Source organism: Haliaeetus leucocephalus, unplaced genomic scaffold (assembly GCF_000737465.1).
Source record: "Haliaeetus leucocephalus isolate CR32 unplaced genomic scaffold, Haliaeetus_leucocephalus-4.0 Scaffold848, whole genome shotgun sequence".
Lineage (NCBI taxonomy): Eukaryota > Metazoa > Chordata > Aves > Accipitriformes > Accipitridae > Haliaeetus > Haliaeetus leucocephalus.
In genome coordinates this window covers 773210-801017 of record NW_010973284.1, presented here as the reverse complement: position 1 = coordinate 801017, position 27808 = coordinate 773210, and the positions used below count along the sequence as shown (strand labels likewise).

General features: G+C 39.2%; 2 protein-coding genes across 3 annotated transcripts in view; one reads left to right on the top strand and one right to left on the bottom strand.

Annotated features, from left to right (window-relative positions):
* DOCK7 (dedicator of cytokinesis 7) overlaps window positions 1–27808 on the bottom strand; it is a 99925-nt gene that overhangs the window by 56284 nt on the left and 15833 nt on the right. For both annotated transcript variants that reach the window (XM_010582299.1, XM_010582300.1), the window contains exons 4-13: window positions 25556–25685; window positions 25237–25449; window positions 24756–24841; window positions 22528–22594; window positions 21133–21282; window positions 19075–19155; window positions 15977–16142; window positions 15163–15305; window positions 12793–12886; window positions 11046–11208 (exon numbers count right to left, since the gene is read on the bottom strand). In XM_010582299.1, the coding sequence (XP_010580601.1) occupies window positions 11046–11208; window positions 12793–12886; window positions 15163–15305; window positions 15977–16142; window positions 19075–19155; window positions 21133–21282; window positions 22528–22594; window positions 24756–24841; window positions 25237–25449; window positions 25556–25685 (1293 nt within the window). The remainder of the gene's footprint in view (window positions 1–11045; window positions 11209–12792; window positions 12887–15162; window positions 15306–15976; window positions 16143–19074; window positions 19156–21132; window positions 21283–22527; window positions 22595–24755; window positions 24842–25236; window positions 25450–25555; window positions 25686–27808) is intronic.
* Window positions 11–9033, top strand: ANGPTL3 (angiopoietin-like 3). The gene is made up of 7 exons (XM_010582298.1): window positions 11–574; window positions 1596–1706; window positions 2558–2675; window positions 3441–3554; window positions 5103–5198; window positions 7077–7349; window positions 8710–9033. Exons 1-7 carry the CDS (start codon window positions 77–79, stop codon window positions 8889–8891), a joined length of 1392 nt encoding a protein of 463 aa, XP_010580600.1. The 5' UTR covers window positions 11–76; the 3' UTR covers window positions 8892–9033.

The following is a 27808-nucleotide window of genomic DNA, read 5'->3' as shown; positions in this document are numbered from 1 at the left end:
CAGCCACACAGCAAAAACTGTTAGTAGGAAAAGTCTCTGCATCCTGAACAACCAAACAGTATCAGGAGAAGAAAACATGAAAATCATTCTAGCCTTTCTATTCATTGCCCCACTTGCTCTTTCAGCTAGAGCTGAGAAGGATTATTCCTCCTCTGATTCTGCTGCACCTCCTGAGACGAAATCAAGATTTGCCATGTTAGATGATGTACGAATCTTAGCCAATGGACTCCTCCAGCTTGGGCACGGTCTTAAAGACTTTGTCCATAAGACGAAGGGGCAGATGAATGACATCTTTCAGAAACTTTACATTTTTGATAGGTCCTTCTATGAGCTCTCACTGCAAACCAGTGAAATCAAAGAAGAAGAAGAACAGCTCAGACAAACTACAGCCAGACTGCAAATCAACAATGAAGAGATAAAGAATCTCTCACAGGAGATGAATTCGAAGATTGAAGACCTCATACAAAACAAAATCCAGCTGCAAGAGAAAGTATGGGGACTGGAAGACAAAGTCACTAAACTGGCCATTATCCAGCCTTCGATGCAAGAGACAAAAGAAATTTCTTCACTCAAAGTAAGTACGCTTGTGAAAGCCCCTGACACACAAAGCCAAAGTAAATTGTAATGCTATTATTGGTAGTTATGCAAGAGAAGCTCACGTTTTCCCTTCCTCTTCACTGTAGCACTACCGTGTATTTTGAGAAATAAATCACTGCAATAATCTTAAAAGAATCAGTGTCTTAATCTGACACATTTTTTTATTCTGCAGTAAAATTTCCCAGTGAAACCAGTGAGAAAATTGAGAAGTTATAAGGCTCTGTATCTCTTTCAGTATTTTTCTGCAAACAGGTTTTAAGAAATTCTGTAAAATTTTTTGCAACCAGGAAAAGGATGTGATTACCAAGCCCATAGGTTTGTACGTTATCATCTCATTACAAATCAATGCACTAGGAACTGCCTGCTCCTGTATAAAAACAGGAGTGTAAACCTTTAAAGAGGAACATCTATAGTACCTATATGACCTCCAGGACCAAAGAACCTTGCAAGCGTTAATAGACTTAATGTCAATACATGCAAGTATTTAGGTGGGTATAAGGTTTCCTATGGAAAAGGAAGTATTAACTGTACTGTGCAGAAGCATAAAAAGGCTAAGCAACTTGTGTGAGAAAATACTGGAAGTTAGTGTCAAAGTAGAAAGGTGAATCCAGATCTCCTAAATGCCAAGCTAATACCCTAGATGCTGGGAACTGTTCCCTTTTTTATCAGTTGCATACATCTAGTTTGAATCAAGGGCCAACTTCACAGAACGTAATTGTTCTGGACATGAAAATGGAAGGAAAAGAGCAACAACAAAAAAGGTCTACAAAGCTGCTAGTAGTTTGTCTCAAAAAAAAATAAAGGGTGTTCACTTCTGAGGCAAAGAAATTCACCCCTTCACAGGCAAAGCAGGCAACCCTTTGGAAAAGGAAAGGCAATGTTAAATGGTTCGTGCTTCTCAAAACTGGCCCCATGACAAGAGTTATGGAGGCAGCGCCACTGTGAAGGTCTTCTGCTGCTTCTAACCACAACCCTCCTCCCTCCTTTCCTGTCCTCAGGCTTTTGTGGAGCAGCAGGACAACCACATCAAGCAACTTCTCAAAATCGTAGAGGACCAGCATGTGCAACTCAACAGACAGCACAATCAAATAATGGAGCTGGAGGACAAGGTACAGGAACCATCTCTATTTCTCTTTCCAGAATTTGTCATCCCTCTGAACACTGAAGGAGTCCACGGCCCAACCATTCATTTGGGTCAGCCATCCCTCTTTTTCACAGTTTGGGGAAGTAAAGGAAAGTATAAACAATTTTGACTGCAAACAGGTACCTTTTTGGGTGAGAGACTGCTGAGCTGCCAGGCAGGGGGCCATAGCCAGGGCACACAATGACCAAGAACACAGCTTTGAAATACTGCCTATCAACACCAGGCTGCTGTATTTTCTGACTACTATTTTTCTTTATTTTCTCTTATTATCTATCATATTATTGTTCTTCCATTGGCCTTCTAAGTATCATTACTTTCTACCTCTTTCTTCTTTTCCAATATTCACTCCAATAGGGAACCATGTTCGGTAGTTCAATGTGCGTCACCGTAACACTGGGTATAACCGACATGCTCATATTTAATTTATTCCTAAGAGGAGACTATAAAAGGAAAATGCATTTCAGCCTAAAGAACTGTGGGTTCTGTGCTCTTTAGATGGTGGTATTATTTGTCTAAGTGATGTCACCTGAGGAAATAAGTTAAATCTGTTTGCCCATTAAGGTGCACCTCATGAGAATGAGTCATTTACTCGCCTCATGAATCCTACCTTGTTTGAGCAATGGCACAGCTGACATTCATGCAACTGAAATCCACCAGTGTGGTTCTAAAGTTATTTTTATGTTGTAAATTGGGTATTCTAAAGGATTACATTCACAAGAAAAATTATCCTCTGCGTGACATTGTTCGGCTTGATACATGAATCTCATCATTTCAGAGCCTTGGGAAATTAACAGTCTGTAATTACGGTTCTTTCAGCTAAACCACATGGAGCTCCAGGAACTCGCAGAGAACTCCTTCACGGGGGAGCAAACAGAACCAGAGGCCATCCCCTTTGCTGTGCGCAACGCCACAGCTGTAACATACAAATCTGATGGTGAGACCTTCTCTCTTAGACATGACTACACAATCCATTGCATTCGCAGTATTCTCTGTGAAAGTTTTGCGTTGGTTTTTAATAGCCAAAGCAAAAGACTTATGTTATATACAGTGCTGTGGGAAGGAGTTAGAGTTCCTGCTTTGGAAAAAACGTCATCATCTACATAGCCCCACTGTATGTGTACTTGTCTCTGGGGTGACGTACAGGAACAACATCCAACGACGCAGTAACCCTGTGTTCCATCTTCACCCTCCATTTACCTCTTGTAAACACGTGCTGTGACCATCCTTTTACTGACACTTCTGGCAGTGCCAATGACTGTCTTGAAGAGCATGAACAGAGAAATAATTTACTTCACGCTGGCTAATTACAAGACTTGGAAGAGCTTGCTTTAAAGTTGAAAGGCATTTTCGAACTGCAGCAATGGGAATGGTATTTATCGGGAACTTTACAAGGGGTACAAAAGTCCATTTGCGAGAGTCTAGTCTTAGGCCTTACAAACTTTCCAAATTGTCTAAACTGAAACCTTGCCTAACTTAAAAAATACAGGCGGCCCAACCTACATACAACTTGGCAGCTGTACTACCAAGCCCAAAGCAGTTTGTCCATTTCACGACACTTACTACAAAATAAAATTACCAAAAAGATTGTTCTAGTTTTTGCTTTGGCTCTATTCCATATAAAAATTAAAGTTACAAAGCTGGATTAAAACTTACCACATCCAAACCAGGATTTGTAATTGTCTCCTGTTTGCTTTCCTAGGTGCCGCTCCTGACTGCACTGCTCTTTACAACAGCGGCATGCAGTCCAATGGTGTTTACACTATTAAGCCCAACGGCTCAGAAGCTTTCGATGTCTACTGTGAAATGAAATTTGGTAAGACAGCTGTGCTAGCAACAGTCTAATTTTCATATAAGTAGTTTCTTATAAGCCAAAAAACTGTGCCTCATCCCAAAGTACACAAAAACTTATCATGATTTATATATCCTCTTGACTTCTCTAACTGGACTGTCTGTGCTCTGAACTCAGGTTTCCCATGTCCTGAAGCCTCCTTAACACTGTTTTCATTCTTTACTCACCTCTTGAAAGGACTTTCAATCACATGACATAAATTAAGTATATTCAAAAAACCAAGCCCCTTTAGCTATAGATAACGAAAACGGCAATTACAAACGCCATTATATTGCAACCATGAATAGCTTTTCCAAATAAAAGCAAACAGTAAATAGTAAATACCTTAGTAAAATTTTGTTTCATTAACAAGGGTTATTGCTTGAGACTTAGATATACCAAACTAACCCAAAGAGCCGAGTCCTGGAGGCAGGATTCCTGTATCATGTTTGGGTGAGTCAGTAGCTATGTAACATATAGGTCCAGAACTGTCATGGACCGGAATGCACAGCACCTACCCAAGCCCTCTCTTTGTAAGAAACCCATTTGCCTATTCCTTTTGCCACCACCCAAAGATCACACATCGTTTGGCCAGTTCACTGCTCCGCGTTTTTTTCACCCTGCAACGCAGCATCCTGCAGTGCTGCTCTGTGCGCGTCCCGTCCAGCGTCCCCGCACGGTCCCTTTGCCACGGTTACCCGGAGAGCCTGGGAACACGCTGGTGCAAACGTGGCAGGGTCATGACATTTGTTTGGATGTGTAAACAGAATGGCACGGGGTTGCCCTGTGAAAAAAACTCTTTTGCTTACATTTGTTGAAACTGGTAAAATGAGGGTGTCATGACCTGGTCAGGAGAAAGACCCCACTGCAGCCCTAGCGTGGACATGGCCTCCAACTCTCCATACCTTCTGTGGAGTTGCGCTCCCAGTAGTCAAACGCTATCAGTAGAGGGAGTCTGATAATCTGATCAAATGTCTGGAACATTTCATATCTCTTTTTTATCATTTTCTCTACGTTTGCGTTTCTCAGCCCTCATAAACAAATGAAATCCAGTTAAGGCAGCTTAACAAACTAAGTCCAGTGAGCTGCGTCACCCCAAGTGTGGCAGAGGACACTCGAACGGCCCTGCGTTCTGTTCAGCTGTGCTCGCTTGCATTTCTTTCATGAGGATTTAGACTAATTCATTCTACCTCAAAACCAGAGCACCAAAGAGCACACTCGTGGACAGTTAATAAGGCCAAGGCTGAGAAGAGTCAAGCATCTGCTCTCTGTACAGCCGAGAGGCTTTATGGCTCAGTACACGTGCACTCCAGTCTGTTGCAAAATGAAGAGTAAGTGGGATTCATACAGAGCCACCTTCAATGCAAAACCATTTTCTTCTTCACCGTGGTAGAGAGCGAGCTCGCATAAGGGCAGCCACAGCAGTGCAGTCTGTAGGTCAGCAGCTGATGGTCTCCGTTACTTTCCATCATCTCTCTAGTGCTTTAAACACTTAAGCCAGGCTTGTGACTTATTTCCCTTTCGCGTTCACAGGCAGTTCCTGGACTGTAATCCAGAACAGAGAGGATGGATCACTAGATTTCAACCAAACCTGGGATGCCTATACAAATGGTTTTGGTGACCTCAATGGTAAAAATGCCTTTTTTTGTGTCTTTTCTTTGTATCAGTTGATTTGAGAAGCTGAATCTTCTTACTGAAAGGTGTTCACATGAGAGCAGACAAAACCTGCAATCAAATCTGAACAAATCTTACCTAATAAGTAGAACACCAGAAAGTGCTTACCAGAAAATGTAACTCAGTAAAATTCTCAGTGACACACCTTCAAATGTGTGTTTAGAAACTTTTGCTGAATCAAGGCCAGAATGCTTTAAATGCTATTTTAATTATTGAGATTTTACTATTTATAAAAGCACCTTCCAAAGCCTTTAAAATATACACTAATGCAAAACCTCACCAAGCTGCTGTCACTACCTTCTCTCACACTTTCTGCAATCCTGTTTCCCTTAAAACTGCCACAGCAATTTTTCCAACCTCAAGAGAGCCCGAAGCTGTGTGTGCTTCCCTGCACAAACACCTCCAGGTTCTCCGTGCAGTGGCCAATCCCTTCCATGGCTCGATAGGGTGAGGAAACACCCATGTTCCCCTGTTAATCATCAACTCCAAAGAATTTGTAGCACCAAGTGCTGCCCAACAGCCTCCCCATCCAGGAGATTTTCCCTATTTTTCTTGTACAATGAGATGAGTCTACTTCTGTTTAGAAAATATTTTGACTTTCTAGGCACAGCACAGATCAAAACCTCACCAATGTGGGCAGCAATATTGACTTACTTCCACCTCTTTTACAATAAAGAGCTGCTATATCTCAACCTCTCCCACATTTTGGGACAGTAGCTCACAGCTGAGGTAGACTTTTACCTGTATAGTTTGTCTGATACTGAATGCTACAGTTGCCCCTTGATTGGTCTCCAATTCCCATATATTACACCAACAGGAAGCCACATCTTTCCAGTGTTGGAAAGATTTTGCAGAGGATCACATCACTCTCAGCCATGTCCTACTCAGTTCTGTGCTGCATATTCTAAGGTGGTAAAACGTAACAGGCTACTGCTGCTTACCTGTAAATTGTGGGAGTATTTTACTCAACCATCTTGTCTTCTATTGCTTTAAATGCCACCTGCATGTACGGCACTCACGTTCAGCTGCACTATTTCTACATGTGGCAATTACCTATTGTGCACTGATACCAGTGGCACTGATAATAAGCTACTTAATGAATATAATTTATGAAACTAAACTAATTATCAAGAATTCTAGCAAAAGAAAAATGCTCAAGTTAAATTCACTTTGTACACAAGGGTATCGAAACCTCAGTTTAGTTCTGCAGCTCTTTCCTTAAAAAATACAACAATTGCAATTAGGTTTTATGTATGTCATTTGCTTCATTTGTCACACAGTTCCAATTATGCATGCTTTAAATGTCTTGAGCTCCCTCTCAGAGTTTCACAAGAAGTGGGAAAGTTAAGAGAGGAGCTCCAGTTCATTTATATCTCTTGCTTTTATTGATCACTGGTGTGCAATTAAGAAGAGGTAAACAAAAAGAATGTAGCAGGAGACCTCTGAAAAGATCAACAGTCCCCAAGACTCATATTATTGATTTAATTAAAGCAATGAATAAATCCTTTTAAATACTATATTTTCACACATACTACCCACAGGTTATCTGTAAAAACAAATTCAATAGCAGCGTGAGTGATACGGGGTTTTAGGGAAAGTTTATCACATAACCCCTTCCCCACTAACTCTCTGCCTGGTGACTTCTGTCCCCTAATCCTCATCTCTGACATCTCTTGATTCTGACATTGCGCAGCTTATTTGAACACATATTTTCAAATACTGCTATTTTAAAGGTGAATGAGCTATCTGAGGTATGGGTTAGAGATCTGAAAAACATGGTGTGTTCATGCCTAGTTCCATATTAACAGCATCTGTTTACTACAACTTTTGCAGAGGAATTCTGGCTAGGCCTGAACAAGACCTATTCCATTACTAAACAAGGGGACTACATCCTACGGATTGAGCTGCAGGACTGGAAAGATAATAAACGTTACATCGAGTATGCATTCAGCTTGGGAGGCCCCGAAACAGACTACACTCTCCAGCTTTCACGGATCTCCGGGAGCATCCCCAATGCCCTGCCAGAGCAGACAGAACTGAGGTTCTCAACTGCAGACCATGACATGGACGTAATAAATGACTTCAGCTGTCCAGAAAACTACCTAGGTATCAGTATGCTGGGTATATTGCCATGGAAGTATTTTTGTTACATGAAGGATGGTAGTATGCTTTAGTGGGTAGTTATTGATATTAGCCTGGCTTTAGATACAGAAAACAGCAGGTAGTAGCATCTTTCCACTTGCAGGAAAGGGCAGGAGATGTTTTTCGTTGGCAGATAGCAGGGTCCTACAACAAGGCATCCCCTTTCTATTTCATAGAGAGGTAAAACTAAAGCATAGTGAGGCTGTGCAAATGACCAACACCAGAAACAGAACTAGCAGCACAGGTTGAAACAAAACCCCAAGATGAGATTCTGAGCTATGAAGTAAAGGGCAGTTCTTCCTCTGATGCCTGGTCTGGTGTGGCAGCCCTAGGTTGGATTGTTTAATCCCTCCTTGCAAAAAAATAAACAGTAGACAAACCGACTCAACTCCATTTTGACTACAAACCAAAAGTTAAGAGTGATGGTGAGTTTCCATTACTGCAGATTTTGGCATTTTGTCAAGTATACATGACATAATCACTTTCAAAAGAGCAAGAGAGATGCAAGGCTGAAGACATTTCTCCTTAAAGATAATTTGGTTAAAGGATTCCTAATTCTTTGATTTTCTGAAGCTTTTATGTTTGGCCAGTTTATAGCAAAAAGCAAACAATTGAAAAAAGCAATTAATGATTGAAACACAGGATACAGAATTGCCCTCCAGACACCTGCTTCATGCAACAAACGTTTTGTACGTCATTCTAGGCTTGAAAATTGTTGATGTCTGAAACAATGCCAAGAGTGTTACTCAGCTCTAGTGACCGTAAAGCAGATGGCCAATGACTTCCAAAGTGCTAAACTTTCATTTTTAGCACAGAGACACTGCCAGTCCTTTGCAAGCAGAACTAGGCTTACAATTTAAGCTTGTAGCTAAGGACACCAGCCAATAAAAAAGAGAATTTGTCTACTAAAGGCTCTTCAGCCTCCTGTAGATGCAGAGATTTAACAATTTGTACCTGAGAAAAATATCAGCAAATCAGAAAGTCAGTTGTAGAGGGTCATGGGAAACATGAAAGTGTGGAGCTAACTTTGTAGGTGTCCCAATTCCGTGGCACCATTTGTGTGTGCAGTTTTCCTATGCACCGCTACTTTTATGTGAAGCTGACAATAATGGGGAGCACAGTATCTTTGTACTGGCCCTCAACTTGCAAGTGTAAGTGGGTATACATACAAGCACCATTTCATTTGGGTATACTGGGTAATTGTCACTTTTACTGGAACTGGTCTAAAGATTTATGTTGCAAACAGGAGCTGTCTACTCGGAAACTGAGCACAATATGTTAGTGTACAACTGACAGTAACTGACATTACAATATTTTTCCTTAGGAGGCTGGTGGCACAGCGAATGTGAGGAAACAAATCTTAACGGGAAATATGTTGCACCAAGGTCAAGAGGAAGACTAGACAGAAGAAAAGGCTTATACTGGAAGCCTAAGAAAGGAAGATACTACTTGCTCAAGTCAACCAAAATAATGATACACCCAACAGATTTAAAAAGTTTTGACTGAATGCTCAACCTGATGCATTTTAATTCAGAACATATACACTGAACATTACTACATCAAAGAAGTTCGTGTTATGTTTAGTAACAGATGCATGTCTATATCCATACACTGTATGGCGTATTCTCCAATACATAAACCTGAGGCATTTGCGATGGTCTTACAGTATGTTTGGTGAGTATCTCATTCCCTCTAGCCCCAATGTCAATGTGCTGTAACTTTCAGGGAGCTTTTGCCTCCCCAGGATGAAACTCTAATGCCTAAGAATCAACCGCTTATTCATGTATTAGATAATAGTGCTTGAGGGAATGGGTTTTCAGGCTGTTGCATTCGTTTCTGGGTTGTGTAGTAGGGAACACAAAAAGCATTTCAGTAAACAAAGGGCTGGCAAAATGCTACGGAAGACATTTAGGTATTACTCTATAGGAAAAAAAGGCAATTTTGTTTTGTAAAGTAGCTAATTTGATGTTTGTTTCATGTTATTATTGTGGAATGTTTCTATGAGCAAATGAAAGATGCGTAATTCCCCATTTTAGGGTTCTATGTATTTCCAGGCAAATTTTCAGCAGTGTAGCTCAGGCCAATCTTTGCTGAAGCACTGTACTCACACAGCTACAGATGTGTACACACACATCAAGTAAGCCACGGCACAGGCCTAATCTTTTAGATGCCACACTTTGAAAAATAACTTAAGAATTACTCTTTCTTACTGAAAGCTAAGAGCTAAGCTTCAAAGTTTACTGAAATGAATAAGAGATTTTTTCCTTCTCGTTTGAAATGGAATCAGAGCCATCCCTTTGCAACCTTTTAGTACACTTAACTAAGAAACTAAATGAAAGACCAAGTGAGCACATAACAAACCACCTTTCAAATAGAGAACAGTTGCCTGTGGGGCAACTCCAATAGAGTCAATGGTACCAACCAACAAACCCTGTAGGCACAACCTACGTGACAGTGTTGGTCCTGCTCCTGAGAACACACTCACATTTGTTTAACTTCAGCTGCAGAATACTCTAAGGCAGAAGGACTATTGACATGCTTGTGGATGGCTGGCCATGGAAGTGTTGACTGACAAAGGCCCTGATTCTGCAGTTACATTGAGTCATATTGACTTGTATGTCTTACCTAATCCTTGTACAGTATGGATTTTTTATCTCAACATTTGCAACCATAGAGAAAATGGTTTTAAATTGTAATTTCTCAGAGTGAACAGAATGTGCTAATTACAGAAAAACTGCAAAATTACTTTTACTTCTCATGGATTTATTAAGAAGAAGAGATCACACAGTGCAGCTTATTTGTACTGGTGTATTGTAATGTTTAATTACCTGTCCAACCTCAATAAATAAATAAATAAATAAATAAATAAATTTAACTTTTGAAGACATGAGATATGGAACTTGACCGAACTCTTTCTTGTAAGCTTTGGTTTATAAAAACCTGGTTTGTATTTATCTAACTTTTACAAGAAGTAACAGATTCCATGAGTAAATTGGTGAAATTAGCTGAAGACAGCAATTCCATTCAGATGTGTAATGTCTTCAATGATACTCTGAAAAAGCTTTAAATGAATAGTGGTATGTAATGAAAAGAAATCTGCTCCCTGCCTAGGCTTAGTTACAGAAATGTTACTGTCTTCCAAGATACTTTAGAAAAATTTCTTATCTTCCAGATCTTCTGAAGATTTTTTTCCAAGCATTGTAAACAAAGAAATTGCTTTTAAATCAAAATGGAAATATGAACAAAGGGATTACACTTTTTCTTCATTTTTATCCTCCACTTCAAAAAAAAAAAAAAAAAAAGAAAGTCACTGAGAGTATCAGAAAGTAACAAAACCAGTGAGAGAATGATGACTTTAGCAGACAGATGAAGAAAAAAACCTACATAAAACTTAAAAGAATTCAGCTAAATTGCACCGTGAATTTTGGGAAATGGAGAAACCTCTCTGCTGTTATTGTTCACGGCCAAGTTTTATGCAAATATGTTTGTCCCTTCACAACTGTGTATTTTCTGCTGTGTCAGTCTGGAACTTTTTTGTACCTCTGGCACAGCAGATCTACTGATATAGCAAGTTTTGCAATGAACCAGATGATAAGGTAGGAATTTCTAGACTTGCCAGTCTCAGGCCCTGAAATGTGAAACGTATTTCAAAACTCTAACCTGTATGTGGTATTTGGAACGTAGACATCCCTGGCAGGAAACTCCAGGATTTCTCTTGTAGGTCTAACTCTGCTGTCTGGGTAAAGTTTGACTTGCAGCAACTCTGGAGTTAGACAGTAATGGGGATTCTCTGGAGCTGGAGATATGTCTATCTTTAATTGAGCTGTAAGAAGAAAATTATTTTATTACGATAAATAGAAGTTAATTTAAATCAAAAAGCATATTCATGCTTTGTTTCTTCAGATTAATTTCCTATATATTAATTTCATAAATAAACAGATGATAAATTACAGCCAATGTGGATTTGTTAAAAACAAGTAACAGTGAATCAAATTGGTATCTAGGGCAACCGGGGTACCAGATAACAAGAATCAAGAGAAAAGATGTATCTTAACAAGTCCCAAATGCTGTTCTTATAGGCAAGTTGGGGAAATACAGTCTAGATAATGCTACTGCGAGGCCCAACTACTGTTAAAAACCTTACTCAACGTCTCATCAGGAACCTTGCCTATCAAACTGGAAGAATACAGCAGGAGTTGCTGAAAGCTAATCTGCACCAAGATTACTGAATATTTTCCTTAGTAGGTCAGCTGACAGTATTGACAGCAGACTTATTGTGGGTGGATGGCACTGAGGCTGGAATGATTGTAAAAATTTGGAAGACAGGAGAGCTGGAGAAATGGCATCAAATGACTAAGGTGAAACATAAGAAAGAGCAAAGGACTTGCGTTAAGAAGGAGAAACCAAACATACAAACATAAAAAAATATAATAATTGGCATGGATCAACTCTGTAGAAAGGGGCTGGGTGACAGCAGTGAAAATAAGCCAACGTCAGAAGAAAACTACAACCATTCTAAGCCACATTAGTGCAATGTCATGTGTAAGACACTGGAGACAAATTCGTCTGCTTTGCTTGGCATGAGGTCTTAGGAAGAGCAACATAACCAGTTTAGAGCACCATGCTTGAAGAAAAGCATGGACAGATTAAAGAAACTCTAGCAGAGAGTAACAGGCAATTTTAAAATCCCAACCTTTGAGGAAGGGTTGAAAAAAACCCGAGATTGGTTAGGCTACAAAATAGAGGTGAATAAGAGTGAACTAATAACAGTATTCAAGTACTTGAAAGGTTGTGATAACTGCCCTGAGGGCATGACAGACCATAATCAGATTAATTTGCAGCAAGATAATTTTGCAAAGTTTTCTTAATACCTAACCTCACCATAAGGACAGCTGAGTGCTGGGAGAGATGATCTAAGGAAGCAGTAGGATTGCTGTCACTGGAGATTTTTAAAAAGAGGTTAAGTAAATATTGTCAGGAATAGCACAGGTCAGGGACCAGTGATGTTTCACTGCTGGTGTGCCAGCGTTTTTACTTCCTATCTCAAACAGAGGTGGAGTCTGTTCCTATTAACCAAGTAGGAACCAGAAGAGAGTTCTCCTCTTAGCTAGAGAGTGGTATTTTACTCAGGAAAACAGAGGCTCCTCAGTCCCTGCTGGGTTTAGGGCTTTGTGGTTTGCATCGTCTTCTCACAGATACTAGTCTCAGCATTGCAGGAGCTGCATGTGCACGCATAACAGTGAAAAACCTGCCAAAATGCCATCTTTAGTGCTTGTGGTCTACCAGGGATTGCTGTGGATGACTTCTTAAGGTTTTTTTCATCTGCTCACTTATAAGAACTGGGTGGCAATTGTGAAGAACTAATCAAATACCTTAACACGTGAGCCAAAAAGATCTCGTTCAATACCTGTGATAGGTCTCAATCTCCGTAACACTGATGATGGCCGTCTCATGTCAGCAAGGAACTTATACAAATCTTCATCGCTCAGGCGATCACCCTCCTGTTGGACATTGGGAAGAAAATGGTTAGCTACACAACCCTTCAGGACTGCAAGAGAATGAATAAACCACCTCATACTATAGTCTCTTTCCTCTGATATCAAAATGTACCTTCCCAGAAGAAGGTGTTAACATTAACATGCTAAATTACAGTTCATTTCTCCATCCTTTTTCCTTCCTTTTTTCCTTATTAATCATCATGACAGCTGCAGGAACTTCTCATTGAAAACCTTTTCTCTCCCCATCAATATTATCTTTTTCAAAACTGAAAATGGCTATTAAAAGATTTCCCCAAAATATCCAATTTTTAGCAAGTATAATAGTTTGAAAAAGTATCCGTCATTCAGGTAGTGATCCTCATTCCTTCTCCTCTGCCTTTTCTTTGGTATGAGTCTAAAAGAGCCTTACTTTTCAGGAGAAGTTTTAAGAAATGGTGGGAAGTGGAAGGATTCTGTTGCCACTTTTCCTTGAGCCACATTCTAGTAGCCCAGAATTTTGTTAGGTTTGGAAACATAGGAAATGTGACTCTGCCATCCTCTCACTATCCAAAAGCAGAAAATATCTGATAATAAAGGTCATAAATCACTATATGAAAAAAGAAGCAAATGGAAGGAGAAAAACGCTGGGTAGTATTCAATTAATTGTGCTCAACAACAGAAAAGGAAGGGAAGATAAAAAATAAAAGATACAGAAAAATCAGAAGCTTAAAATCCTAAATCAACATTTGGCAATTATTAAAGGACAAATTAATAAAACAAGCTGTTTCAAAGTTGTCAAGTGAAAACAAACCTTAATAAAGTAAATAAATATATGCTTTTGTAAATCATTACTAACTTAGTGACCAGATTTGAACTGGTGTATATTACAAAGAGGGCTGCAGAACATGGTCAGTGGAATGGCTGCATTAGCAATGCTGTAATAGTTTTTTTTCTTACTTTCTACATTTTGGGTGAATACGTTACAGAACTGGATTTTATTAACACCCCAAGCAAAAGGAACTTCCTGTGCTCCTCTGTGTCACTGAGACCCCAGAGATACCGTTCAGAGAGCCCGATTTCAGTCATACTGAGTTCCGTGAAAGCATGGAGCTCCAGAGGCATGAGTCACCCTCCACTTACATGGTTTGCACCAGTATTAACTTGATGCCCTTGATGACATTTCTCCTTATTTACACTACTGTATTTAAGAGCAGACTTTGGATGGCTACCCACAGTGAAAGTGGCATGTAACCAAAAAAATCAGGGAAAAAAAAAAGAAAAAAAAAAAGAAAAAAAAAAAAGCTTAACCAACTTTCAATATATAGAATCCAAATTTTTGTATTCCCAATGATCAAGAAATCAGTCCAAAAAATATCTGGCTGTACACTATTAAATCCCTTTTATACACAAAGGTGACATTGAAATAACAATTTTCCTTAACCAGATGTGGCATTAAGCAAATCTTAGCAAAAATTAATGAACTGAAACCATTTTCTAAGCTTAACTAAAAATTTTATTCCATTTAATCATGTTTTCTACTGCTTCTCAGGAAAATCCCAAGCTCTGGCTAAGAAGAGCTGCCACTCAGCAGAGCAGCATCAGAAGTGAAATGCTTTATTTTCTCAGGCATTCCTGGATGTGTCCAGGGAACTGATGCCAACCTCAAATCACATTGATGAACCTGGTTCTGAGCCTGCTGATGTTTCAACGGGATTGTCTATCAGCCAATGAAGCCAAAGGAGTCAACTGACCATCATGATAAAGGCTATGCAACTCCTAGACTAGGACAAATATCTGGAATACTTTTTGGCATATACTAATCCACAGAAGTTATCCTCCGTTTTTGTGAACTTGGTTCTATAAGCATTTTTCCAAATATGTTTACCAAAAGGCCAGGCAGTGATTTTTCCAATGCATGCTAGAAAAATCTGGAGCAAAATAAACTGCTGTTCTTCTGGGGAGACCCAGTTCTATTAGTTGGAGCGGTTAAATCACTATGCCATAATGATGCTTTATCATTCAAGTCAAAACCAGCTAATAATTTTGAATTCCTAACATAATCACTCACAGTAAACTTATTGAAAGAATCCACTAATCAACTGTGGACCCACTGCTGGGAGAATTAAGCACATGATATAATAAACCCACTGCATGCTGTCCAAAGATATCCTGTGATCAGGGAACAGACATTACATGCATTGAAAGCATCACAATTAATCATTCAGGTCTAAACTGACTCCACATGATCAAATCACTCTGTCCAAGAAGCAACTCCTTAATTAGATAGCTTCATAAAATACCTGTTTAAAGAAGTTTGTCACTGTCAGAGTAGCTGGTCTAAAACTGGTCAAATTGCAAGCCTCATCCCCACTTGTGGTTCTCTCTAATGAACGCCTCCCGACAATACTGGAATTCCGCCTCTCCGACCATGATCCTTTACGTTCTTCAAAAAATAAAAATAAAAAGGGGGAGGAATTAAAAAAAAATAGAGAAGAAAAACAATAGTCCAAGAACGTACTTTTGTTCCAACCAGGATTTTCTACACAAGAAGATAGGTGCTGCATTTGGAAATTATGCAATAAGCGTGATAGAAGAGGTGGTTATGCTAAGACAATCACACTCCTGAGGTATCAGGAGGCTATGAAGCACAGCTGACTACTTCTGCTCCTCTCACAGCAACCTCACCCCAGTGCCTTACTGCTATTATAAAAGTCTTTATCGTGTGGAGATTTATGTATTTCTCTTGCTCTGAAAGATGATGAAGTTGGCAGTTTTGGGGATGCTGAAGAGCAGTTTCAGATGAGCTATGTGGTTCACAAAGATTAATCCACTCCTTTGGAAAATGTTCATCAGCGTGTAACGCGCTCTCAGTCTTAGAAGCCTGGTTTTAAATAATATAACAGATGGTTTGCTTGTAAAATCCTTGAAAGATAAATCCATTTGTTATCATGGACTTTTCTGTTTTATTTCAACCATGACCCAAGACTATCAGAAGGCCTAGGGCAGGGGGAGGAAAGTGATAAAAGGAGCAACGGCAGCTACAGGGTATGAATCAAGACTTCAGTAAACTCTGGATTTGTCCACATTCTCTCATGCAGATGCCAGATACTGTACCTCCTGTGCCAACTTCTACTTCTGTGGAATCTCTTTCCAAACTTCCAGCGCTGCTCACAATGTTCATTAAATGAATAGCTGTCCAGGCAAAAGGCATTCGATACTTGCCCAGTCTTTGGCAAAACTGTTCTGCCTGGCATTTCAGTTTTTCCAACTTCTCCTTATTCTGTGAAGAAAATATTCAATCCAAGAGATTAAAAGGAGAGGAATAGGAACAAAGGTTCATTTAGCAAAATCAGTACGTAACAATGGCATCTTTTCTAACTTGCAATGATTCTGTGCTTCAATAGCACCTTCTAGAGGAGGATCACTACGTGCTATGCAAACCGACTTCTGCTTCACAAAACTGCCAGCAGGCCAACAGTACCAGACACAGGACGGCCTGACAGCCAGAGCAGCTGGCTTCATGCTCTTAAGCCTCCTGAATAGCCCATCAAATCCCAGTGAGCTCATCTGCCCACTGCCCTTTCAAGAAAAGCTGAATTTTACTCTATGAAGTCTGAAATGGCCTTTCTTAATGTGATTTTATGCAGCAGGTGCTCAGATCATCTGCAGTTGCATAGGAAACTGAAAACACTGCTCAAATAAGAAGCAGTACCATACTCATTTTGTTGAGGGAAAAAAAGGAGTAAGAGAGGACTTTTCCACAATTCTGCATATTAAAGGGCAATTTTTTGCTTTAGAAAGGTTGTCACCTACAGGCTTTTAAGAAGTCCCCAGAGAGGGGGCTGGATCACAACAGAGCGCGCTCTGTTGCTCACATTCTTCTAGTTCAGGACATGCTTATGCACCTTGCTGGGAAGGAGATCTTGAAAAATCAACTTTTCACCTACATTTCCAAGCATCCAGCTCCAAAATTTCACTTAGGCATATGTCAAGTTACTGATCACAGGAAATGTAGCTATTTACTTTTGTTATCTATATACTTGAGGTGAAAAATATCCATTTTTCATATTGTGGTGCAGTGATATAAAGACAGAGTTAGACAAAAAATGTTAACTTCTTCAGCTAAAAATAGATTAGAACTTTAGGACGGCAAAACTTTGTTAGAGTTTGATCGAAACTAACAAATGAACATCCCAGCTCCTTTGAAAAAAGCATAATGGAAAGCCTCTCATCACAAGAAGGGCTGGCATCTGTTTTGCCCTTCATCCAGTCCTCACTATTACACTTTGATCTTCACTTGGCTCAATCCAATTGCACAAGAAATTAGGAACCATTTCTGAGACTCATAAGCACTGCTTCACATTCCACGTATCCAAGGTTTCCTTTCCAAGCTCGCTTGTACATCTTACAAACTAGAGTTATAAAATAATATAGTGAGCTCAAGTTAGAGTTTTCTCCTTCCGACTGCTAGTAAAATCAGAGATTTGCTATGCTATAACCACTGCTGTATTGGAGAAAGCACTTCAGAAAAACAAATAGTAGCCTGCGGGTGAAAAGACTGAGGAAAGGACATAGTCCAGGTGCCACTAAATTCTGCAAGTGCTACCAGCATTCCTGTTTGCTCCTGAACCTACCAAATCTGCAATTCCCACCCACACCCTAATAGCACATGACCATACCTTCTGTATGGTATGTCTAAATATTTTTATGGTTTTAATATTTTGTACCAGCCGTTGAAACTGGTTTGCTGCTAGATGACTGTAAAAGTGAGATTTGGTAAATAAGTATTAGAAATCTTATACTAACACTATGATTGAAACAATAGACAAAAGTGTAGCCAAGTAATTAACTAGTAGAGGTAGTTTTACAGTTCTTTGCTCTTATGACTAGATGTTCCTGCACTCTTGATGGGAACAATGTTGAAACTGACCACGTGTGATTGAAACTGCGTTAAGCTTCAAGATCAAAGAACAAGGACAAGAACAAAGACTTCAAGGACAGCCAACAGAATCTCAAACAGGTCAGTGGTCGTAAAAGCAGCCCTTCGACTCAAATAAATTCTTCATTGTGCATGATTGGGTGTAGGCAGTACTATGATAATCAGTTACAATAAATTTTATGTGTATATATACTAATCTGATTAATATGTAATTAGTTACTCCATATAACCTGTTTGTGCTGAAGCTGTGGCATGCACACTAGGTGAAATTATCCCCCATGCATCCAGTGCTGCAATAAAGAATGCCTGCTTTCTAAAACTCCAAAACAAATCTTGGAGAGTGTCTTCGACTGGTATCAATTCCAATACACTACAATGAGCAACCAGCTGCCAACTGTAGGTTATAAGATGGCATTCTTCTCTGTGGGGAAACCTCTGCTTTTAGTCCTGCAAGGAGACAGGCTCCATTTAAACATGGAAAGGAAAGACAAAGAATCAGTCAAATTGGGGCAGGTCCATGCCATCCCCTGCACTTCAAAATGCCAAGGACTTCACTGCACAGGACAATGCCCAAAACCATTGAAGGCAGGAATTAAAACAACACTGTTAATGAAAAAAACCAAACACTAAAGTATAAAAATTTTAAATTATCCTTACTATATGTAAAAAGGACAGCTTCAGCCTGCTGTTGAGTGTGGCCCTTCTTTACAGTATTTGGAAAAAGAAAAATCAGCAGAGAATAGCAAAAAAAAAAAGAACCAGAAATGCACTGCAATTCAAAACCAGGCCTGATGGAGAATCTCCTGTTAACGTATTTCATCTGTTTTATAACCCTTCTAGAGGAAGGCAGAGGTACTGTGATGGAGTTAAGCTGCAGAAGCAATGGAAAAGTTGAAATTTTACTGCAAATTCAAGTCAAATGCTGCTTTTCCTTGACCCAGCTATAAGCACACAGCTGATCCTTTGGGACAGGGAATCACAGATGACTGAGCTTGATGGTAACCACACATGTCCCCTGCCAGCTACAAAAACTGATGACCTTTAACTACTCTACCCCAATAAGGCATCAAGATTCAAGGGTCTTTGACTCTTCTTTGGCCTTTAGAATTTGACTAGATTCTTAATTAAAAACGGACCCTTTTAACAACAGGAACAGTATCAATGGTTGTTAAGTCCAAGGTGAAAGAAAGTAATGTATGTTTCATTTGTTAATAACAAAATGCCTTCAAGCGCTTATAGCCAAATTTAACCAAAACATCAAAAAAATTCTTACCTTTGCTGCATCAGATTCTTTAAAAATCATATAAGGCTCTGCACACTCCCCAATATCTCCCTGCTGTAATACTTTTTCCAGCTGAGAAGGGAAAATGAACCATTAGAAGGACATGTATCCAGCAAGGATTGTTAAATTAAACAAACACCAGGAAGCAAAAACATTCTTTCAAAAGAGTTAAAGCTTGATTTCCCTTTGTGAGTCAGGGAACAAGCACTGCACTCAAGTTGTTAGAGCCATTAAGTTCCCAGATCTCCAGCTATAACTGAATCACAGGTGTAAAATATAGGTTCAAAGGGAACATTTATCACTTCACTTTGGTGTGATCTGTTCTAGAGCCACTTTCAGCTCATTTTTAAGGTCTTAAAGACAGCTTACACTGTCTTCAGCATCATCATTTTCAGAATTCTGTTCTTATTTCTGTTCTTCATATTAAGGACCTATTGCAGCAGCATAAAAAGGTGACTCAGATGCACTCAGCTGAAACAAGCACTATTTTAAATCAGTGTGTTTTCAAATCAAATAACGAAATAATCAAATAATTAAAATTAGCCAAAGAGTAGATGTTTCCTTCTGAAGTCTCCAAGTAAGTCAATGCCTCCTCAACACAAAACTGCTTAACACCCAGTTTCTGATAGAAATATACTACCTGTCACATGCATGAAGACTGTTTCTTTTCAGAAGCATCCTGGCCCTCCCTCCCACACCCGCGACTGTGCACATGCTGTTACTAGATTAGAATATCTTTAAACTTCTCCCATGCTTATAGAGTGTCATTCATACTTGTCTATTAGTAGAACTCCAAGAGGCTACCAGAATATAAAGAACAAAACTACCTTCCATCAAATCTTGCACTCCCTGGTGAGTTTATGCTAGCAATACCAGCTGTCTGAAAAGTGGTTTCCCAGTGAGTAAGACCCATGTGAAAATTCACCTGATAAGGCACACTATGCATCTGTCTTATTTATCCCTGACTATATCCTTTTCATCATTAAATCAAAAAATCACCTAAACCACCAGCTCCTCTTGGATCACAAGTTTTACAAGCACTAACGTGCTGTCACAAGCTCTTTTGGACAGATCCCCACCTCATAAATATGGGGTTCTCTCTTCCTCATATCTTGTAAAAATCAGAAGAGTGAATATGTGTGCACAGGCAGAACATGATTTTTAGAAGGAACTCAAAGAATCATACCAAAAATTGGAGATGAGAATATGCTCCAACACTACTAAAAGCCTTATTCTCACCTGGGACTGTTTTGTCATGCCAGAAAGTCTTAATTCATTTTCAAAAGCTTATTCCTCATGTAAGAAGCAGTTCATGAAGAACTTGCACAAACCTCAGTCAACAGGGTTCACAAAACACAGGACTTAGCTAGCCAGCAATATAACCACTGCCTGTGAATTGAAAGCAGGTACTGAACTCCCCTTTTTACAACAGGATGTTTTTTATGCAGAGACCAGCCAAAAAAACTGATTCAAATGCCAATCTGAACTAGTAGCATTTGTGTGCTCATTGAATCAAATGAAAGAAGAGAAAATAACTTTTATCTTTGTATACTTTATTCCAGGAGTGGCCAATGTGGCATTTTATTTCAGTTATGGATCTCACTCTCTCAGCAATTTCAATTCTTAAAGACATTTGAAAATCTGGCTTAAGGGTATATATCATTTTTGAAATGGGATTCAGATCAATATATATTTTTAAATCACTCACTTGTCTATCATCTTAAGGAGTCAGCACATTGTTTCACATGAAAACCAAGGTCAAGCCCCAGAAAGCTGCTCTATATCAAGCAAACCTTTATGCTTTTTTCAGTTTTTCGATAATACAATAATGCATATCTCCACTGAACTGTTTCTGTTACAAAGGAACTTAACGTACTAAGAATATCTGAAATGAAACAGAATTCTGTGGTGCCAATGTTTATGCTTTTGAGAATAGAATTCTGCTCTCCAAATGTAAATAAGAAATCAACTAGTCAGCCAGACTTGTTTATATTTTATTTTAAATAGAAAACAAGAGACAATAAGTTAAATTTCTCTGGCATTTCTTACCTTTATTACCAGAAAGACATCTTGAGAGGGATAAGTGATAGAAAAGATGGCAGATCTGGCCAGAGTGGATATAGCAGCAGGGGGGACATGTGGACGAAGCATTCCCTTCATTTGTTCAGAGTTTAAATCAAAGTAGAAATTTTCTGAAATCTAAAAAAGAAATTGGGTAGCTTCAAGCATTAGTTATACTTTTTATTTTTGGCAAATTCTTCATAAACACAACAGACAATTTCAAAGCAATAATAAGAAAAACTAACAACGGTGCCTCTTTTCAAACCACATATAAAAAGAAAAACAAAAAGGCCTCTTCATTAAGAAATCAAGGCAGGACAGTGGGAAAGAAGAAAGGAAATAGAGCAAACAACACACACTACCTATAAAATTTCTTCCAGCTCCCATAAGGTATGTAGTTCCATCACAGGACTAGGAATTACAATTGCTATCTGAATTAAAAATATCAAAGTATCAAAATAGAAAATGATCTTTAAGATCATTCACAGAAAAAGAAAAAACAACACATCTTGAAGCACAGACTGTGAGCTTTCTAAGCTGAAGCACCAAATCCTTGACTGTATCAAGGCTTCAAAGCCAAAATGAATGTGAGCTGGTTATCAACACCAGAGGTCACTAAAGAACTTACTACATTAGAGGAAAAAAAAAAGGAGTAATGAGATGATAAAATTGGCTTATGAAATGTGATTTAAATATTAAACAAAGTTCACATAATATTCCACATACTCTCATCTACATAACTTAAAACTCAATGCATTAAATTCAAGTCTTAAAGAGATAAATGTCAAAATGCATATTTTTAACATTTTTCTCTCTACTACTGCTAATATCTTGAATTAGGAAAACTAAGAGACTCTTCAAATATTAAATACAGAACATAAATAGGGGAATAAATGTATTTTGCATTTCCTATAACTTAGATCTTGAAAAGACTCCTCAGTTTTGTTTTGATTTTAGCAATTTTAGCACGTATGACTTTCTTGTGCATTATTAAAATGTTATTTGGACACATACCATGCTGAATCATGAAAAAGAGATTAAGAAAGTCATAAAAACTTAATCTAAATAAAAGGTTTCAGCTACTTAAGTTCTCTCTGGGGAAGAGACTTCTGAAAGCCAAGATTGGACAATATATATATTCTGATTTCAGGCACTCGCATATTAAATAATATTTTTAGAAAAGTGGTTATACTTCAACTGTTTTACTAAGCAGAAGAAGAACACAAAGATGGTTCATGAAATGCCTTCATCATTCTTCCAACCACTGGTATGTCACTGCCTCCATAAAGGTTTGTTTCCAGAATTAATTCCTCTCTTTTTTTTCAAATACAGGTTTGTAATGCTTCAGTGGAAACATCATCACTCAAGTAATTAAAAACCTACCTTTTTCTTTTCTTTAACATCATACAAAGCCAAACTTGCAAAAATGGGCTCAATTTCTATTTCAAATCTTGAAAGAAAGAAACACATAAAATCAGTTGACTTGCATTTTGTAAGAAAGAATAACCTATCCCCCCTCTCCAAATACTTCCTGCGTAAGGTGACGGCTGACCACTGTTAAGCCTAGATGTCAGGAACAGCTGAGCCAACCTAGGGGCTTGCTCCTGCTGAAAAGGGAGGTCTCGCTCCCCAGTATTCACCCCGCTCCTCTCCTGTCCTGCTTCCTCTGCATTGCCTCTGCTCCCTTCCACTATGACACACGTTGGTGCTCCCTGGACCTTCTAAAAGCCATTTCAACACGTTGACCCAACAGAAAGGTTGGGATTAGGGCCACAGGACATAAAGCATACTTCTATAAATGCTTTTATCTTCTTCAAGTGTCGTTTGAAAGCTAAGCAAAGCAACATAACAGCTTCCTTAAAGCTGGGATAGCTGGACCACTTATCTCGTCTGATTACCTCGAGAAGCTGTTCTATGCACAAATTTACTATGCTGACCTGTTGATATGGCTAAATGGCCAACTGCTCCTCCCAACATTACTGATCAGAAAGCTCCTTCCTCTGGAGAGTCAGAGACAGCTATTTTGACAATTTTCAACATTTAACTTTTGTCAGAAAATACCAATATTTCAAAAACTCTCTCAGAAAGGTGTCAGTTTTTCAGAGTAACTGTTATCAAGTATTCATGCTAACTGAAACACTTCCAGTGAAAACACTAACCTACCAAATAAAGCTAAACTTATTGTTAAATCACCTGGGAAGTTAAAGAAATTAAAAAACATTCAAAACCTGTCCCTACACCAAAGTAAGCAGGGGCTGAAATGCCATTCTCCTGTCCATACAGCCTTCCCATGAAATTAATGCCCAATCCATGGTGGGACACCCCCATGCACCCAGTCCTTGCACAGACCTCTCAGCTTTTCAGCCTGGAACTCTCTTCTGCCAACAGGGAGAACAACATACAGGACTGCATCATCAAACAGGTATTTTCTTTAGTTTTGCAACAAAGGTGAGATAAACCTGAAAATGACCCTGCTTAGGTCATCTTAGCCTTGTCCCCAGGGAAGAGACTACGTACTTCTTGTGCCACCAAGATAGCACAATCTTGGATGCTCACTATTACAACTCTAAGTATGGTTTCAGAGATTACTTTGGTTCACAAACAAGCATGTACTTGGGCCAATTTGCTATAATTTACAGTCAGTAAGAGATGCTTAAATAGCAGAAATCATTAATTTCCAGCATCTAACTTATTTATGCTAAAGACACCATCCTTTGGAGAGGAAGCTCCACTGCTACTGCATATTATGTTGTTCCAGTTCATAAAAGGCTGCAAAATCAGTTCATCTCTATGGCTATATTAGGTCCTGGAGTACTCTACGAGCAGGAGATATGTCCCACACATATATCTCAGTTATGAGCCGCAATGTAGTCTAACCGAAGCTCTCTAATAAGAAGGGTTGACCTAACTGAGGACACAGAAGATGAATACAGCAGTGTGGAAAATCAGTTTTGTACTTTATTTCTCCAAGGGAATAACAGTAAAATTTTACCTTGTGTTATTAGAGAAGAGTTATAGGCAATGAACCAGCTGCAGGTAACCCTATATTCAGGAGCTCCACTTCATTAAACTTGTTTAACAGGTTTCTATTCCTCCAGTTAATGCTTGCTAAGTATATAAAGTCTTCACTCTTAAAGGGACACAGTCAAGGTTGTTGAGCCTAAACTTCAGCAAATCTTTGGTTGTCTTATGTTTTATGGCTTAAGCATTTTTAATCTTCTCCCCCCTCTTAAACATCCTTGTTACAGAGCTGAACACCAATGACTGGCCAACTTAACTGAACAAGTGCAGTGACACATGCGTGCTAGTAACATGGAACAGTTATAGCTACAGACTGGCTGGAAAGCAACACAGAAAAGCCAAGGAGGGTGAATATTTTCTATGTCACACCAATACAAAAAAGTCTTGAAGATAAAACTGTCTGATGCACAGTACTCTGTAACTTATCCGTTATGGAACTAACCTTTAAGCCTATGACCAAACCAAACAATGTTACATCCCTTCAAGCGTAATAAACAAGGCAGCAGAGTTACTCCAGATGCACGTGGATAAAACAGCAGATTTCAATTCTCAATTTCTGTAATGCAGCTGTCTGTCGGAGTGATACTTACTTAAGGGACAAACACTTCACCAGGAGTCTTTGGCCAAAGTGTTCTTTGGGTACTTCAGGGACACTAAGTCGTTCTATGGGCTCCTCCTGAAATTAAAGACAAGACACTTGTTCAAACCACTAATAGCATTATGAAGCAAACATACGGATCACTTTTTACTTCTAAGACACTAGCACCAATTTAATCCGAGGCTTACCAGCATGTTGCATTCATCGGCAGCTACAAATATGCTAAAGTAAATCCCTTTAATGTTTCTACATTATAGGGGATTGCATAACCATAAAGGAAAACCAGTCTTCAGAAAGTAGAATCTATGACAAGACAACATGCTAAAAAACATGCAACCCACAAAATAGCCAAGGTTCTCATGGATATTAAACATAGGTGATCTTAACCCCTTTAAATCCATGGCAGACTGACAATTTTCAGACTCCCTATATCCTTCACTTTTTTAGTCTCATCCACAGGTATATAAAAATACCTCATCTGGTGCTGGATGTAGTGCAAAAAGCTCCTTATGCCTACTGGACTTCCTCTGATCTTCATTGTGGTGGTCAATCTCTTCATTTGGGGTTCGGTCCAGCAGGTTTGGGAGAAGGGCATCTGGAAGGGAGTTCTTCAGATCAAAAATACTGCATGCCCAGCTGCCCCGGGGAGTATCGTCAATCGACATTGAACGTCGTTTAAGGTCATCCTGAGATTCAACAAATTAAAAGCAACTTATAATGGGAAAGGGACTGCACTTTTAAAACATGACTATAAATTAGGTTTTATGTAGCAAGGTTTTAAAGGTACATTACTTGTTCATCCTGGTAACTGTTGCCATCCGGAGCTTCGTCAGACTCAAAGATCTGTTTGGGGAGCCCCTTTTGCCTCTCCTTCTGTTTGTCTAAAGTGTTGGGATTAAATCCAGTTCCCAGCTTGTGATATCTGAAAACAAAGTATTTCAAATGCATTCTTAGCATCCTCTTTGACCCCAAACCCAGAAGCAGAATTACAGAACAAACCCAGTATTATCAGTGTGGGTCCTCTCAAAGCATAAACTGCTCTCTGCAAACAGTATTTCCAGTCACCCTTCACTGTAGCTGGGTAATAATCCAACAACCAGTATTCCAGTACTACAATGTGACTCTGTTCAACCATAAAACAACCCTGGGTGATGTCAAAAGAAGTATTATCAATGGCCAATTAAGGTCATTGTAAAATGTGTGATTGTGATGCCAAGCTTAAAACAGGCTGAGAACATGAGGATTAAAGGCCAACGGTTCTGCTAGAGCAAGAACTGACTTGGAGAAGACAATATTAATAACAATATTAGTAACTTAGACAATATTAGTATTAGTTTTCAAGTTACTTATCAACTTTTTCAAGTTTTCAAGTACTTATCAACTTCAGATAAGATTGCATGAAGCACAGAAGTCCTAAGCACCTCTGGAAAACATATGACTTTACAACCCCAAGTAAAATGAGCATCTTCCCATAGCATCTTTATAAGCAGAATCAGGTCCTTCAGAGCTTTCCAGGGTGTAAGAGCGCTTGCTAGTAAACAGTCTGTCTACTGTTGCTGACAAGATCAGATCTCTTTGACTAGCAAATTTTTGGATACCAAATGGCACTATGTCTATATTTACACATGCATATGGCCAGAGCCACAGTCTCCTTACAATACAAACTCTTAAGTCAGTTCTGAAGTAGTGCTGGGGTCACATCTAGAATCAATTGTTCTTATCCTGCCCTGTTACTAAAGTTACCACAGAAGGATGCACAGATATGTGAAAACCATGGACATGCTAGCAGTGGATAATGAAAGGGAGGAGAAAAAGGAAGAAAGCATTTTCTTCGCTAGGTTATAACTCCCAAGAGCTGAACAATACGATCTGTATAATCCTCACCTGGATGTCCGCATTTCAATCACAGCTCCACCAACAAGTGTAAAATTCATTCTAAATCAGACCTGACTTCAGAGGTGCTTGTGATCATTACTGCCATCAGTCTAGTATACAGAAATCATGCCATATCTAGCATACAGAAATTATGCCATAAGGTTGAAATAAGAACATACTTTTTTTTTTTTTTCAGGCCAGTAAAGAAAACCTACTTAGCTTTTCCAATACCATTAAAGTAATCAATGAATGGATGGATTTGCCTGCCCCCAAAAATATTTTGGTTACAAAGAACTGTAGACAGAGATTGACATAAAGATTATTTCCCTTGGGGTGGGGGAGAGAGGATAGCACATCAGAAGTCATGTTCTTCTAAAACTAGAAGAGCTGGATTTTGTGCCCCCAGAGCTAGCCAAAGCACTTGTAACCATCCAATAGGATGGATTAAGAGAAACCTGTTAGCATCCTTACTTGAAAAATAATTTAATCCTTCCCAGCTAGGCTTTCGGGTTCTTCTGCTCCAGCAGTAACCCTTCTATTTCTACCCAGTCCACCGCCATGATTTTATCCAAGTAAAATCTGCTATGAATGTTTATGGAAGTGCCTCTCCTCCTCTGAAGGGGCAAGACAACCTTTGACTATAGTTCAACAATCACTCATCACACCTTCAACCCACTCTGGCAACTTTGATGTCTTTAGCTTCATGCTTTCCCTGACACAAAACACAATGTGCAGCTGATCTGCACAGGACAGAAAGCTCCACTACCTCCAACTAAACCTCCTCAGTGCAGGAATAACAAACAGGTATTTCAGAGACCAATGAAAGTTGCTGAGAAACCAAGAGGTGTGCTGGCTGAGTGGGTCACATTGTCCAAGCCTACTGTGCATTCTAGACTCTGCCCACAAAGGCTGGGAGTTAATAAAGCATCTCTCTCAGGTTTCTTTCTGGGTGGGGGTTTGGGGTTTTTTTGGTGTGAGATTACAAAACACATTTTTATTAGGTCATCTTAGCACTGCAAAGCATATCTTCAGCATCCCCTGAAGTGGTTCTCAGGACAACATTAAACCAGTGAATTGTAGCAACTGCCACAAGGGCAGAGCTGTAGCTGTAGTCAAGTCACTTGTAGGTGATGCACATCACATGGATCACTTACTCCTTGACAGTAGCTC

Bases quoted from the DNA above. Each gene is read 5' to 3' on its own strand.
- ANGPTL3 (XM_010582298.1), top strand. From the start codon at position 77: ATGAAAATCATTCTAGCCTTTCTATTCATTGCCCCACTTGCTCTTTCA. The intron at 1,707-2,557 runs GTACAGGAACCA...CGGTTCTTTCAG, and splicing joins TAATGGAGCTGGAGGACAAG to CTAAACCACATGGAGCTCCA. The intron at 7,350-8,709 runs GTATCAGTATGC...ATTTTTCCTTAG, and splicing joins CTGTCCAGAAAACTACCTAG to GAGGCTGGTGGCACAGCGAA.